Genomic DNA, 16,680 nt, shown 5'->3' with positions numbered 1-16,680 from the left:
AGTATCCAAAGTGTTTTCCAAGTGTTTGATTCAAACCACTCCATCTTGTACTGCTTGGAAATCCTTGGCGGGCCTGCAGTTACTGTCACCCAAGACCTCAAGAAGTGCTGCTGCTGCTGTGTTATGTTCAGTTGGGGAGTTCCCTCTCTCTTGGAGTGATAGTACAAAGCTGAATACAACTTTTACTCAGCTTGACTTTGTCCAGATGTTTTATCTGGATTTATGAAAGGAAGATAATGGAAATTAATTAAACTGTATTTGAGGAAGTTTTTCCAAGTTAAAATGCATGCCCTTTCTTTTAGAGGTTCTGCTCTCCCAGGAGAGACTCAGGTGAGCCAAACAGTGCTTTCATGTACGGCTGAAGTTTGGACTAGAAAAGGCCAGGTTCAATTTAAAGAAAGAAAAGGCCCAAAAAAGTATTTTTTTGTGAACTGCAATGATCCTCAGGTCACTTAACCAGCATGTTAAACATTAAAAATTTTGGGGTGGACTATTTTAAGTACTGTATGGTTTTGTTAGCATCTGAACTGTCTCTGTCTTGTCACTGATGTGGGCTGAGTTTATGCGAGAGGAGCTTCGGTGGGTTATGCTGGAACAGGCTTGGAATACTGGAGCTACCAGAAGTTCCTGCTCGCCCGCCTAAAGGTTGTAGCGGGTGAACGTGCTGTTGTGCTGATAGCAGTCTGCGCTCCTCCTTGTCGTTGATTCAGGTAAAGTTTCTTCCAGCAGTGGCTCTTCGGCTTCCTCTGGGTCGTGCTTCTCTTGCATCACATTTGCTCTCAGGCAGGTACAACCCAGCACTTGATGTCATGCCCCAAGTGATTTGCTCTTCCTCAGCTCTGTTCGTTACCCAGTGCTGACGGATCGTTTCCTTTATTCTTTATGCTGCTGACCTTGTATTTTTGTGGGTATAGGGTCATCAGTGGGAGTCTCCATCCACAGACAGAAATTGTTTGGTAAAGATGAACACAGTATAAAATAACTTTTTTAGCCGTCTAAATTTACCATGAACAGATATGGACTAATATATAATATTAAAGTAATTAACCCCTTAAGACTGTGTCCCTTAAACTGTTACCTGAAAACATTCCTGTGCAGAATCATGATGCTTGGGATTCGAGAACTGTTTGTCTCAGAATAAAAAAGGTAAATAATTCTTTGCTGAGTTCTGTGGATTTCCAGAGCATATTGCTTGAATTGTTCATGGCTATATCCTCCTTTTTTTGTGCCTGCCTCTGTCTTGAGGTGGTAGATTACCTTTAGGTTACCTTTAGATTACCTTTTCTCATGGTAGATGTGATGCAGCTTGAAGCAACTTGCTGTTTGGGGGAACTGATAGAAGGTTGCTCACCTTCACAGCAGACTTTCTGGTATGCTGCAAGCCTGTCCCTGGCATACCTCACCGTAACTCAGTACGTGCAGGGGGTCGAGCAGGGGATTAGCTTATCGCTGTCAGTGCAAGGGCAGTTATTCAGAAATTTCCTGTTGCTCCTAATGGAAAGGTGGGTTTGCTTGTGTTGGCTGTTTTGAGTGCCCTGTTGTAGACAGACCAACTGGAGCATCTCGGTGTATTACTTCTCGCATTATTTAGTTTTGAATCTGTTCCTGCATGGGTACTCTGTAAGGTTTACTGGGCAAAAGGCTCGTCGAAACAAAGCTGAGAGGTGGTGGGATGTAAATAGGTCTGCAAGAATTGCTGGCCGTGCTGGTGTTGAATGAGTACTGGCAGTGATTAGAAATACCAGGAACTTTTCTAGGCAAGATGGGTCCCTCAAGAGGGGAATGAGCTTCTGCTGCGTCATCCTGCTCATAGGAACATGTGGGAAAATGTTGCAGAGCTATCGCCTTCATCTTACAAAAGGAAAATGAGCTTCTGGCACTCTGTTGTAAGAAGTAAGAGTAACAGGTTTCATGAGGAGTTTGTCCTGTCTCAGTGTAACAGCTCCACCAATGCCATGACAGAGTGGAACTAAAATAGACTTGAAGCATCTTCCCACATGGGTAATTAACAGGGTGTGTGAGCCTACACCTGCAGAGGTGTTAGAGGTAGAACTAGGGACTTCTCTTTATGAAAAAACGTTCCTATAATCCAGAGAATTCCCAGTATACATGCCAGCTGGGGGTCTGGTGAGCTGCATGGCATGGCTCATTGCCAAATAGGCTTACAATGTTAAAGGATGTACACACAGACTACAGATGGAATGCAGCTTACATAAATGCATCTTTCCTTTTAATAATGAAATTCCACAGCTTGTGGCAGTTTGCTCTGCAGAATATCATTGTACTGTGTAATAGGTGCTTACGTGGGGCTGGATAGCAATAACAATTGGAATTTCCTACCAGCAGTGATCAAAAGCATTACAAGTGTTGGCATCTTTACTCTGAATTAGTTACCTCTAGGGGTCCTTTGTAGAGATTTTGGCTTGTGTAGTATTTGCCCCTCTCCCCTCAATTCCCCGGGATAAACCAACTGGCTTCTTCCTCAGCCAGTGTTTGTTCAGCGGCAGAGAAGAGTTTGCTCTCAACTTTGCAAATCTTTTCCTTCTGGGTGTGACAGTTGATGATAAAAATGCACATGTAGCCTAGGTCCTTTTCAGAAAGTATAGAAAAGCTGTTGTGCTGGAGGAAGGCCTCAGAAGTTTGGGGGAAATGAAATAACGGGAGCAAGAGAACTTGAGTTAGTTTTCAACATTCACATGACATCCAGTTTGGGACTCCCTGTCTTGACAAAGGATGCAACAATGACCTCCAAAATAATTATTATCAGAGATAAATTGTGAACGCTTGTGTTTGAGCAGAGAAACAGATGGCAGAGGTTTCATTCAGAGGATTTTGGTTGTTCAAAGATGGGATTTACCTGTCCTGTCAGTCAGATCTGCTTATTTTTCCCAAAGGCATCCCTTGGAGGCGGCCGTGTCTGCTGTAAGGTGAGTTGGGTGTTGCAGTCCTCTTCCTACCAGACCATAACTGCATCATAACACACTTCCATGATGGGCACATGAGCACCTGAATTGAATGACAAAAGTTCTAGAGTATCTTCTCACACAATGAGTTTCACATTTGGGATTATATTTAAGATAAATTGAGAAGTAGTAGGGCTCCTCCATGAGTTATCTCTCCGTTAAACTGACTTCTGCCTTTGGGGCTGTTATTCCAGCGGAAGCTTGCCCTCAAGGTAAGCACAGTCTTTGTTTCAAGAAGAGAAAGATGCTCAGCACGGCGTGGTTGTGGATGTAGACTTTTTGTCCTTGCCTACAGTTGCACGGTCCATTTCCCACCCTTGCCCGCCCCTGCTGTTGTTAGGGCTGGTGCCCATGCTTGTCGGGGCACCTCGGCTTTGCTCCCCCATACTGATGTTAAGTAAATCTTAAATCAATGGAAGTTTTTTGTTAGTGTACAATAAATGAAGTTGTACGTGCGGTTCAGACAACTCACTTTGGGGGCGGTGTGACTGAATAGCCCGTCTTTTGAAGACAGAAATTAATTCATTTGAAAATGTAGTCTAAGTTCCATGACACTTTGATAGACATCGACAGGAAAACTAGAGGAGCAAGGTGTTGTGTTTTGTTTTGTTTTTAACTTAAGATGCAGTATGGATACCACTGAGATCAGGGGTATCCAGTTCAGCTTAGAAAACGTTCCCTTCTTGAGCTGTGAGCTTTGAGACTATTTAAAATAGGAAAAATTGCTAAAGAAATGAAGCAAGGTTCTAATCCTTCGAAGAATTGCTGTGAACATTTTAGTATGCATTAAAAATGAAAATTTTATTTAGATTTGAAATCCAAGTAATAAAATGTTTCAGCAACACATTATAAGTGCTATCATTTGCCTTTTTTGATAGGGCATTCAAAGGACACACACTTAGCAAGAATGGAGTCCAAGATCACAGGAATGCAAACTGTAACGTTTTACTACAGGGGTTTTATTTGTGTTTTTTTTTTTATTGGGTGCTGTTGGTAAACACTCAACTGCAGAAAAAATATTTTCTCCATGTTATCTGCATACATCACACGTGGTACTTAACTCTCAGAAGCCTGCAAGCACCAATGTCACATTTGGAAAATCCATAATTAGTAAAAGTTTCAACTCTAGAATCACCAACTGCTCTCAAATAAAATGAAATTTGAAGCAGTCCTTACATTAGCATGCGATAGCCTTTACGCAGGCACATTTTTTTGCTTGCTCAAGCGTGTCTGCCTTGGGGGTGTGCTGAAACCCACTGCCTACACCATCGATGTGGCAGGACCCAGGATCCTGTTGGTGGTGAACAAAAGCTTACAGGGGAAAGGAGTATTTCTATCATCAGAAGTAAATTATTTCAGCCTGATGACATTGGCAACAGGACTGTAAGAGCAGAGGAAAGAAGAGCTTCAGGTTGGAGGTGTTTCACTGGAGGCTGGATTAAGAAGTGTGTGAAATATTAGTGCAGAACTGTTGCCCACAGGTCTTCAGTATTTGGGACTACTGTTTGGGAACGGGACTAAAGTTTCTAACAGTTTTCTCTATTTAAATAAGCTTTTAGTTGGTGCACGTTCTTTCTTCCAGTGAAATGTAGGTTGCCTTTCTCTTTATGTCAAAGACACCCCCCCCCAAAAGAAAAGGAGAGAGGAGAGGCATTCCTCTGCTTTTCATGCACAAAGCATTAATTATTAATTTCAGTAGGAGTTGGGCATATCTTGGGATCAGGCCCATTAATCTCAAAAATAATAGTGTATTACAGAGGCGTGGAGACTCAGAGTCCTGGAATTGAGTGGGGAAATTATGTCTTAGTCATAGTTATTATGTGGTAGGGTAAAGTGCTATAAATTTAAATACTTGTCAGACGTGGAGCTGTTCTTGCGTTTACTTAGTGCTTTCAATATTAATGTTCTGAATAAAATACTTGCTTAATTAAGGTAATGTATTGGCAATACTCTGACAACTTGGTCTGTTCCATCCTTCAGTCTTTTCATTGGGTTACGTATGAGTTCATCTAATTTGGAATTTAATTTTTTTTCCCCTAAAATGCTGTTTATTACCAGCCACAGAAGTTCAGAGGTATGCTGTAACCTCCATACGTTACGTGAAATTATCCTTTTTGTACCATAATGGAGCTGAAGAGAGAGCAGCGTTTGTACATAGGCTGCCAGAAATAAATGGTTGCATAAAGTATGAGATCTTAAGCACCCAAAATGAGACATTTCAAAAATTAGGTAGTCTGTTGAACAGGTGGAAAAGGCTGTGGATTATCCAAACAATTTAGCTAATCAGTAGTGAGGAACGAATTTTTTGCTGGACAAACGAGTCTTTATGCGTGTTCTCGTACCTGTGTCTTGCTTTTAGAGGGGGGGGTGTCCCAGCCCGGAACATCGCTGATGCTGCAGTGAAAACCTGCATCTCTGGATCCCCGCGGTACCGAGGGGATACAGCTCTTTTTGGACACGTGGTTAATTCTGCAGGAGAGGAGGCTGTGTTCCAGCTGCTCCTGCCATCTCGTACTGTCCTGTCTCGAGCTGATCAGCTGTACCGCAGCCACCATCTGCAACCAGCAGATCTGTGTTCTTTGTGTGTAAGTTTGAGCAACTGGCACATTACTCAGCTAACACTGTTTTTCCTTCCCTTTGATGTAGCTTTCATCTAGCCATCCAGATCTGGCTACCAAAACTGCTACCAAAGAGCAAAGATGTTTGAACCTTTTATGCATAATTAAATAATTAAAAAATAATAATAAGCTGGATGAAAAAGGCCTCCTGGTTCTCTAGTATCATTCAAGCCAGTTTCTTCTTGCATTTCAGTAGCAAGCAGTACGCATTTGAAAGACTGCTGTAACTATGTTTTGTTGCTGGGCGTGAGATGTCGAAGCTTTGAATGCTTTCTTGACACTCGAGAAACACGTGTACTGTTGATCGACTTTAACTTTTCTGATATTTTTCATGAGTGGATATATAAGTATTTGCCTGGGGAATTGGTGGTCTCTGTGCAAGCTTCAGTGTCTGCGTTGTAAATGGAAAACCGATGGTGAGTACCAAGAGTAGGTAGCGAACGAGCAGTTCTCACGTGCCTGGGTCGGAAGGGTCGGCTGTGAAGCGCTCTTTTTGATGCATGCTGGTGGCTTCAGTGCCACCAAGGGAGAGGTGCAGGACGTGGGGGAAGCGGGTGTGTGACCATCCGCGGAGAACTACTCCCATCCAGGGTGGTTCTGCAGTTACAACACGGGCTAACTCATCGCCCAAAAAGACACTGATTGCATGCCAGGGTTGAGCCTTGGGTAGCTGAGGCTCGGTATGAAACCAGACGTGGAAGGAATTCCGAGGCTTCCTTATCATTTTGGGTCTGTGGTATCCTGCAGATTTCAAAAGCAGCTCGTCGTTTAGATTGGCAGTTTGACCTGTGTCATACGCTGAAATCAAACTAGCACAGTATGTTGCAACCATACACAGCCTCTAGGCAGTCTAATTAAAGCTTTAGCATTCATTAAGAGAAAACCCTAGGCGTTATTTACCGAGATTAGATTAGTATGGGGTTGAATAAAACATGTGATAACTTGCAATACAGAATGTAATAGTTATCTACAGGAATTCCACACGTTTTTCTTAAATCCAGGTACTATACAGAACGGAATCCCTGCAAGAAGACACGTTTTTCACACAGTAATGGAGAGCGAACTCGTTTTCATAAACCGTATCTTTTTCCGTGAAAGGCACGTGCTGGTGGTTTGTTATATCCAGACATGGAGCACTTTCAGAGCACAGCTTACCGGTCTGGTGATAGCATTTGAAGAAAGAAAACATGAGTTATTTCAATAAAATCTACAGCCTTGCAATGCAGTACACATTGACACCTGCTCAGTGACCTGCTCAAAGCAGGGCTGTCTTCTGCATTAGATTAATTTCTTTTTCGAATCCGTGACGCGGCAGATAAGCTCCCACACTTACTAATGAGCTGCGAAATTCCAGGGAATGAAGGTGTCTCTATTATGTCAGACAGTCAGCGGTTCCACACATTTAGGTACAATCCCCTGTTCATACACTCATTTTCTGAAGAATTTTCTATTTCCATTTCTGGAGTGGATTCGTGTTACAAGTGTTGTGCTTGGGCTGTGATGGTGGTTGTGTTCTGGTTTGGGAGTACGCAGGAGCCCAGCTGCTGACAGCCGCTTTGGTAGTTGACTTCTCGAGGGAGGTTTGCGTGGCCCAGCGTCTTTCAGCTCTGCTGCTCTCCTGGCGGAGGATGGAAGGTGCTTGTGCCACATCTCAGGAGCAAGGCTCTCTTCAGAGCCACCTTACTGGCACAAAGGAGGGGGAACAACAAGCCTCCATTCTTGAAGTATTTGCTGTTCATGAACTTGCTGCGGGACTGGCTACAGCAGCCTTCTGGGGTGCTCCACTTAATGAGTTACCCTCTGGTGCGAGGGAGCGTGGCTCTGTCCCACAGTTCATGTTTCCGTAGTTCCAGTCAGTCACTTTTCCTCTTGACACCCACATCTCTTCCTACCCCTCTGCTTGCTCTGAAACTGTAGGACTCAGTGCAAAGGACTTCTCAAGGCAGGGCTCGTTTTGCACTTTAGCATTGTCATCAATTAAAAAAAACCTGTAGAAGCAGGCACGGCTCATCTTCTATGCGCGTTTCCCCTGTGATGATCAGGCACTTGCAGGTAGCTTCCCTGAGGTCTGGCTGTGCAGCACCTGTGCTGGAGCTCGATCAGAGCAAGCTATGAATTATTGAGTACTCTGCTTCAGTCGGACAGGAGGAAAATGAAATGCTGCTCTCTTCAGCGTTAGAAGCTTTAACCCAGTTTCTTACTGTGAGATACCAGTTCTTATTAGCGTGTTTTCTTATAAAGGTATGTAGAATACAGTGATCCTTCAGATCCACGCAGTTTTCTTTAAGAAATAATTTAAACACACTTAAACTCTCATTTTAAAACTAGGAAGAAAACTTCCTGTACGCTTTGACAGTTTATAATCCTTAGGAGATAACATTGAGACTTTTATTCTGTGCTGTATTAAACATCCTGATTGAATGTCTTGTCGTTCAAGCAATTGCTGAAAAATCACAAACCTTTTTACCTGTCAGGTCACGTAGAACGGGCCCAGCTCACAGGGGACTGGAAGCGTGTTGCAACCTCAGCACTGCTTAGACTTGTACAAAAGAACTGTGAAAAGGTATTAGAAACCAGAGAGGTCATCCAGCACCATAAGCTGATTTGGTTTACATGGATATGGAAAATTAAATACATTAAGCATGTTTTAATCAGCTGCATCTAATGAAGATGCAAAGTGGCTAATACTCTGTGCGTTGTCATTTCTCTTCTCTTCTGATATAGAAGCTGGCAGAGTCTTCTCTGTTTTTCTTGGTGATACTTTTGGAAGTCTTAATTTCAGCAAGGAGTTCTGTGGGTATTCTTAATTATCAGAAGTCCTGTAGAAGAAACCACCCTGGCTTCCCCAGGGGACAGTGGATAACTGATGTTACAGCCAGCATTGAAACCGAGTGCAGTTGCAGAAGAGGAGGGAAAATGAAAGAAATGGCTTGATAAGTCTGTAGGCATCTAGCAGAAATGTGATGTGGAGAGACATTACATAGTCAAGTATGATGTCTGCCAACAGGAATTAACCTATTAAAATCTCCTGAGCAAACTGGAACTGCCACAGGGATGGAGGAGTGGGTCAGTGATTAGTCCTTGGGCAACGACCGATTCGCCTGAAACTATGAACCGTGGAACTGCAGCTCACGGGGCCTGAGCCTCTCCGCGTTAATGACCTTGGGCAGATGGCTCTGGATTGTTGTGCTTCCATTTTCCTGCCTCTGAGGCCAGCTGACCCCCCGTGGGAGCTCGTGTTCCCGTGCTGCTGCTCTCCTCCAGACAGCGCCCAGCTACGCGGCTCTGCGTTGGCTGCGCTTGGTCCCACGCTCGTGGAATGACAAGGTCACGTCACTGTAGCTCAGACACAGCCTTAGCAAGGCTCTGTGTTCATAACGTTCAGACAAGTGTCTACCCCCCCTTCCCATTTCCAAGGGTAAAGAAAAAGAAATTACCTGACATTTTGTGTTAAACTGCTTTTGTGCAGCAGTACCTTGGCTGTTAAACACGCATTCTCCAGTGTTCTTCATCTGTGCTTGCTTTGCCAGTAACTTCTAAAGCAGCCTTCCCTTTGAAGGGATTATTTGTGTGAAGTGACTTTCGGATGACTGTCTGCTGTAATCCACAGACAGGCAAATCCACTTCAGTGCTGCGCTTGGCATTAATGCAGCCAATCGAAGCAGCCCAGAACTTTGAAACAGAAAAGGTCTGACACGGGTCGCACGTGATCCCTGTCTGCTTTGTGGCAGTACAGTGACATTCGGATATAGCACCTTTTCTTGCCTTCCTTTTAACCTATAAATAACATTAAAGTATTTTTTTAGCAGGGAAGAATGAGGCCACGGCTCCCAGCATTGATAGCTGCACTCACTGTTACAGCTCCAAGAAGATGCCTTGCAGCATTAGGATGTCTTGCTGCTAGGTGAGGTCAGGGGTTTTCCTCCTGCTCTGTGGTACGGCTCGCTCTGTTTCTCCCTCTCCATCCCTCTATCTCTCTGCTGAAACTTAATTGTTGTTGGACATAGCCTGTTTAAAAACAAAACAAGAAACACAGCTGGAAGGGGAGAAATAATAATGTGCTTAAGGGTTTAAATCACATTGATTTTTAACGTAACAAGACGCATGCTTGAGCCCTTTTTTAAATGAATCTTGACACTCAGAATAGCAGAACATAAATTTCAAGGAACATCCTCTTTGTATTTTGGTATCCTAACTCTTTGACTGTTGGAAGCAGTATGAAATCATGGGAACCTGGGTGTGCAGAGGAAGGGGCTGGGAGCACCCTTTCATTAATATTCAGTGCCTTGTATCATACGTACATAATAGGCTTTGGAGCTTGTTGGTTTGTGCTAAGACTAGATATTAAGAAGAAAATACTGCTTTTTGTCCAGCAGTGGGCAAAAAAGCTAAAGACTATGTGAAGAAATCATTGTGCTGTTTTAGACTTGAAATAATTTGGTCTAAAAAGGCCAGGCAAGGAGCTCTGGTTGGCCGCTGAGTTCAGTCGTGGCTCGTGTAATGTGACTGCATGTCCCGTTTATTCGTAGCTGGATAAACAGTCCCTGAAAACGTGCTCTTCCTCCAGGGCGATGCTGAAAGCTTGCAGGACTCGGAGGGACGTGGGCGCTGCTGGAGCTTTGTGGCTTCGGTGTTACAGGTTTCTCAAAACAAATGCCTGTTGTGTGGCCGCCTGGCAAAAATAGAAAGCTGGTTGCTGCAGGTTTTTGGTTTCAGAAATCATCAGCTATCATTAAGCTGTTTTCCACACCGAACATAATATAAACATCTGCTTTAAAAATAAACCCATCCCACGTAAAGAGTGTGGTTATAGGTCTGGTTTGGTCTGGAGGGGTGCTCATTCCTCCTTTACAAATTTTCTCAAAGCCATTGAGATTTGTTGATCATTTCTAGTTCTTCACTAACTACTTAATTTCTACATATTCCACCAGAGTTTTCTTATGTAGAATACCATGAGAAGGTCTTCCTTCACTGTGTGGGAAGAATTTCTGTGGTGAACTATGAGGGACAGTAGGTCAATGTTAGCGTTTTATTGTCAGTCTGTGCTGGTGGTTTTATTGCCCATCTGTATTGATGGAGGCAGGAGAATTGTGAAGATTCAAAGAGTATCCTTGTACATGAGCCTAGACCTAAGCATTTTGTTAGATATTTAAGTTCAGGACTGTGCTATGTTTCATATTGTCTTGCTTAATATTAATAAAATTCAGTATGCACTGCACTTTACTGATGTGTGTGCAAAAATATGGTCTCCTCTGTGAGTATTTTTAATATTAGACTGTCCCAACCCAGCAAGAGTACAAATGGCAAAATGGTAAATGATACTAAGTGATGGTGTGTGTGGGAGATTGTTTTGTGTATCTGAAACATTGAACCTAGATCGTAGGCATATAGATCATCTCATTTCCTCAGGACACAGGGAGCTTGGCACTGCTGCTCAGCAGTGCAGCAAACGGACCTTGCTGCAGATGTCACCGGAGAGTCGCTGGAAATTAGTCAGACGGATGTTTATCCCACGTGTTAGACTTTGGAATCGTATCATTTCAGAATCTTCTTGTCTGGCAAAATAAGTGTACCCTGGGTCAGCAGAAACCACGAGTTCAAACGGACGGAATTATTGTAGATCCGTAGTACGAGTGTGGAAAGCGGAGGACAGCCGTGTGCAGGCGCTCCGCTGGCATTGCCTTTCTCCAGCAATCCTGCTGCTGTGGGTTCGGGTACAAATAATTTTCTGCAGTGTTTGGGTCTCTTTGCTGTCTTGAGAAATGACCTCGGTCTGCCTGACTTTGCGCCTGAAGAATACACTTCACGCTCGGTATTTTGGAAGGGGTCCTGCACTGTAGGTCCTCTACTGATCGCAGGGTGATTCCCTCATCAGCTGAGCTGGAAATATCCTTCCCTCGTGCCTCAGTCCCTAAAAAATACTGGATGAGTGGGGGAGAGAGGCTACCTGAGAATGCTCTGTTATCACCACAGCTGCATGCTTTCATCTCTCGTGCAGTCCCCTTCCCTTCCCTCCCCGTTCTGGTGTTTTTCTCTGTGGCTGTTGGGCTCGGCTGCCTTCCACAGGAGTACTTAACTACACAGATATGCCTCCCAGTGTGTTTTGGAGTGATGTAGTTACTTATTTTTCTTCATCTTCTCCTGTCTTTTCCCTCCCATAGCAGTATTTTGAGGTATGGTTTATTTTCTGGTGCTGTTCAGTTACATATTCCAGACACTATTTAACAGAGCCTTGTGCCATTTATTGAGCTATTTCATCTTCCAGTTTAATTGGTGGGGGGGCGACCCAACCTGAACCTTCAGTTCTGTCAGTTTCTTATTTGTCAGTAATAAAGCTTATCTGAAATGTTTAAAGAGAGAGATTTTAAAATTAGCAAGTTCAAAATTAGACTCGTTAGCAAACTGAGGGGGAAGAACTTTCTACTGTTCTGGTCTCAACAGAGCAGACTTAACGTATATTAACGTTCGTCATCTGCTGTCTTTAATCTATTTAGGGAAAGACTCAGAACTGTGCTGTGGTAGCTTGGGAAGATTTACTAATCCGGCATGTAATTTCTAAAGCAGCCCGTATTTTTAGATGCTTTGGTACATGGTGCTGTGCACTGTCCTCCTGGCCATGTCTGCCTCAGTCTGTGCCTGAACTATAATTACGTGGAGGGGAAGCAGAAGCCCACACAAATTTGCCTTGGTCAGAGAGCTTCACGCAGATGAGTGAAATGATTATACTCATTTTGAAGTGCGAAGTTTGATATGAAAGTTCAACTTTAAAGAAATCTATTCCTTATTCTGCTGTGTTGTATCCATAGTAGTCCTTCAGGATTAGATGTACTCTCATTCTCCTGAGCAGAGTGTTGCTGTTGCTCCGGTTGATGGTTGAGTTGCTGGCTGGCATGGGCTGGGTTTGTTTTTTAACCTTCTATGTAAGCTGGGTTAAATGTACGTACTGGTGAAAACAGGGTAACAGAAGGGATAAATTTCAGTGCTGCTCTCAGTGCTTTTAACTACAGAAGCTCTTGCGTTTAGCTGCTGCGGACAGACTAGTCTGTAAGTCCTTTTTTTGCTGACGTTGCTCGTCTGTGTCCGTGTTGTGAGCCGAGGTGCTCGTGTAGCTGCCCCGCTGTGCCGGCACTCGTGGAGCCGGGATCAGGTTCTTGCTGACAGCTGTTGGGGGTTGGATTACCCCGGGATCACGCGCCCGGGCAGGGCAGGGCAGCCCGGCTTTCCCTGCCCGCAGCAGCAGGAGGACGCGCCTGTTCTGCCCGTGTGGGACAGAGGGTGTGAGGCTGGTTAGTGAGCAGGGGGAGACTGCGGAGAAGAGACGGACCGAAGTGCCAGCTCGTCCGCCCGCGCACAGGCTGGGTGCAGAAGCCAAGAAGTGTGTGATGAACAATTAGTGAAATTAGTGCAGCTCTACAGTACCAGCGCTTCGTTTAGCACGCTTGCATTTTGCTGACCATGGTGCATTAAACCTGATTGTTCAGGCTGTTTTGTAGTGTCTAGACGTCATCCCTGAACTCTTGTCACAGTCCATCTAATGGACAATTTTTAGTACACTTGGACACTTCTCAAGGATCATCCTCCTCTTACCTGCTCATGCCCTGGCCCTTCACGATCAGGTTTCACTGACAGTGTTTGTTTCAAGATGTTTTCCTTGATCCAACCATCTGGAATGTGACCTTTGTATATTTTTTTTCAACTGTATGTAATTAATGGCTGTAGCAAGAGAAGGGGAAATTTGACATTATTTAACTTCAAAGTTAAAGACAAAAAACCATTTAAAGTATTAAGATTTGTTGAAGGGCGTGTATGTACACTATGTACGCTGAAGCCTTAATAAATCTGGATGGTTCGATCTTACCAGTCAGTGCAAGGACTGACCCTGCGTCCGTGACCGCCTCGGGGCCTCGCTGGCAGGACGCCTCCCATGCCGCAGCCCACGTCCCCACGCGTGGCTGGAGCAGCAGAGAGGCAGCGTTTAGCTATTACACCGGCATCTACCACCTGAGTAGGCATTTACTGTCTCCTCCAGGGAAAAGGCAGCAGCACAGACGGGACGGCCCCTGTCCTTTCCCGCTGACACACTGCCGTGCAGCTGCGTGGCTTCAACACGCTCCACGAGCAGCGGGTCGGTGCTGTCTGCTGGTCTGGTGTCCACTCACGGTGGAGGTTCTTCGGTTTCGTAAGACTGTTTCCTTCATAGTTAATCACACTCTGTAGATGTTAATTTTGTGAGGTCAGTATAATTCATTATTGATAAATGATGGTCTGGTGGCTGGATTCATTTGGCAGTAGATCCAAAATTATGTATTATGAAGAATTTAAAATGCATCCCAAAAGCTGGAGAATCACGGAATCACTGAAGATGGAAGGGACTTCTGGAGATTGTTCAGTCCAGTCCCCGTGCCCAAGGCTGGGGCAGCTGAAGCAGGATGCCCAGGACCATGCCCTGGGTTTTGACTGACTCTGGGGATGGAGTCTGGGCAACCTACTGCAGTGTTTTGATCACCTTTGCAATAAAAAAATTGTGTGTTTTTTTGTTTGTTTGTTTTTTTTTAAAATGTTTAAAGTGCCTCCTGTGCATCCTTCATAACTTCACAGTGAACAGCTTCAGCACAGACAAATCTTCTAAGATATCTGCTCTCCTTTCAGGACTTAAACTTTCTTTGAAAATTGAAGTTGATTTCATGCTGTAACCCAGCAATCCCCTTGGACTGAGACTTTGAGGAACAGAATTTTGATGATAACACGGGCTGTAAGGAAGATGCAGAGCCCTTTGTGTCCTCATAGACTGAAAATGGTTACTGAGATAGCAGGGGGGTAGGAGCAAATACTTCAAATGAAGAAGTACGTAACTATATATAGCCGTTCCTCCTGGAGGTCTGCAATAAGAGTAAATAACTGTCCAGTACTTCACGTAGTGTGTTCCGGTTGGTATGTGAAAGAAGGCAGTTTTCTGAAGTTTGCCTGAATAGAGATGAAATGCTAAGAAGATTTGAAACGCAAAACTCTGCTTGATTCTGTGAAATACAAGCGGTTTGTGCAATCTGCAGGGTCGGAGTTACCATGAAGATTGCATTTTACGTGTAGGTGTTTTAAAACTGCACGTACACTTTTAAAACAACCTCACTGTGCACCAGCTACTATCTGTCACTCTGTCTAGCCATGTGTTTCAGGTTACCGAGGACTACCAGGCTAGAGTTTCTTCTGCTTCCTTCTGAGCAAACCTGATTTCTAGATAAATGACTGCTCTGTTCCAGGAGGTAATTACCTGAAAGATTAAATAGCTTGTGTGTAGAGAATGGGCCGATGTCTTGGCAGCCATGGTAGTATTTCAGCTAGAAGCCTGCTGCACAGTACTATAAACCTTATTCCTATTAATTTCATTGCTGAAAAATTAGCAAACAGTATTTATATCACATTTTATAGAAAGGGCAGTAAATTGCATTAGATGTTTTGTTATGCCACGGAGAAGCAACACTTAATTATTCGAGTGGCTCAGTGGGTATTTTGGCTGAAACTCCATCTGTCAATGCAGAAATTAGTTCTATTTTTAACAACATGAGACACTCTTCTGCAATTATTCAGCAGAGTTGCTTCTGAGAGGGTGTTTTCATGTACTACTTTTGACTGTCTCCTGGGTGAGGTTTGTGTGTGATCTTCTGTCTATACTCTTTGTTGTCTTACAACAAAGCTGAGCTGTCTTCAGCTGATCAATGACAGTTTTCATTAAAAATGTGTGGAAAAACTCCAGTCAGGAAGCAGAAAACAACTAGGTACTTTCAGAAGGTTTTATTGTCTGCTTTGAGGCCAGGTTTTTGAATGGGGAGCGTCGTTAGGCAGTTGGAGTTGGTGCAGCGAGAAGGCAGGACCCCGAGCCCTGCTCCTCGGTACGTCGCTGCTGCACTGTGCATTATTACAGTAGGACCTAGAAATGCACCAACTCGAGTTAGACCATCTCGCTTCAGATGCATTCCTGACAGGGTCAGCCGTGCCGTATTTTTAGCAGGCTCGGTGACTGTCCTGCAGCGCACTCGTCCTCGCCTGTCCGGAGCGGCAGTTGCTTTCTCAAACATGCATTCGGGGCCTCTGCCAGGACACCCGGCTCCTGCTGCTTCGCGTTACACGGTCCTGCCTCGCCGGGGCAGAGCCCGGGCTGCGGGGCTGGAGCCGGTCCCCGCTAACGCGGCCGCGGCACAGCGTGTTGGGCGCGGGTCACGCCGCGGGCTCCCCTCGCCGCGCGCCCGCCATGGACGCCTCGCCGCCCGCCTCCAGAACCGTACGTCTCGCGGCTTTCCCCCTTCTCGGGTGTTAGGGCTGCGGACGCGGCTGGTGTGCTGGGCAGAGCCCGGGTCACCCGTGGGCGCCCAGGCTCAGCGGGTTAGTTGGCTGCTGCTGCTGGACCTTGCTTGTTACAAACCAGTCTGCGAGCTGCTGCCTGTCGCGACGCCGAAGGGGTGACATGGAGTATCTCCTGTCCGTCCTCTCGGGAGACTGGATTAGATTTTTTTTCTCTGCTGTCAGTCTGTAGTAAGCAATGTTTGTGGCCCAGCTTGAGCTCAATATTGAAAGAAGGAAAACTGCTTGCACTGCTGAGGTTTGATCTGTTCTTGCTGTGGGGTAAAGATTTTGTTGGGAGATTCCCCGTGAATGCAAAGAATCTGCGGTTCGAACGGTTTAGTGATTAGAAAAGATGTCTAATACCAGAAGTCCGTGTCTTTTGGGCTTGTGGTTAGAGCTTCTCCAGTTAACGGTAAGTATTTCTCCCAGGGAGCCTGGAGGTCAGGCTGCCTCGTGGTGGTGCCCCACAAGGTGTTCTGGAGCCTGTCCCAAACAGCATAGAACGTAGAGAGTTTGTCAGAAGGTGCCGTGTACAGATCTGGTGAACAGCAGAGGAAACGTGGCTGAGATCAGCGTCTAATATTGTTTAGAATCTCTTTAGCATTTAGTGATGGTGTTCTATCGGGACAGGAAGGCAGTTCTAGGAAATTCCCTGTCCTGCAAGACAGAAATGCACTCTTTTGAAAGTCTGCCTGCGTATCCTAGTTTCGCTGGTGATATTTTGGTTGACTTCATGAAGAGAACAATGGTGACCCCCATGG

At 44.9% G+C, this 16,680-nt stretch overlaps 1 protein-coding gene across 9 annotated transcripts in view; it reads left to right on the top strand.

The window, feature by feature from the left end:
• Window positions 1-16,680, top strand: part of TMCC1 (transmembrane and coiled-coil domain family 1) — a 118,520-nt gene that overhangs the window by 66,069 nt on the left and 35,771 nt on the right. The window contains exon 1 of one of the 9 annotated variants that reach the window (XM_068409512.1): window positions 15,644-15,857. The exons of the other annotated variants lie outside the window; for them this stretch is intronic. Coding sequence (XP_068265613.1) covers window positions 15,828-15,857 — 30 coding nt within the window. The 5' untranslated portion in view covers window positions 15,644-15,827. Of the gene's footprint in view, window positions 1-15,643; window positions 15,858-16,680 lie in introns of those variants that run through there. 9 annotated transcript variants of the gene reach the window in all.

Source organism: Nyctibius grandis, chromosome 10 (genome assembly GCF_013368605.1).
Source record: "Nyctibius grandis isolate bNycGra1 chromosome 10, bNycGra1.pri, whole genome shotgun sequence".
Taxonomy (NCBI): Eukaryota; Metazoa; Chordata; class Aves; order Nyctibiiformes; family Nyctibiidae; genus Nyctibius; species Nyctibius grandis.
This window is presented reverse-complemented; position numbering and strand designations above follow the sequence as displayed.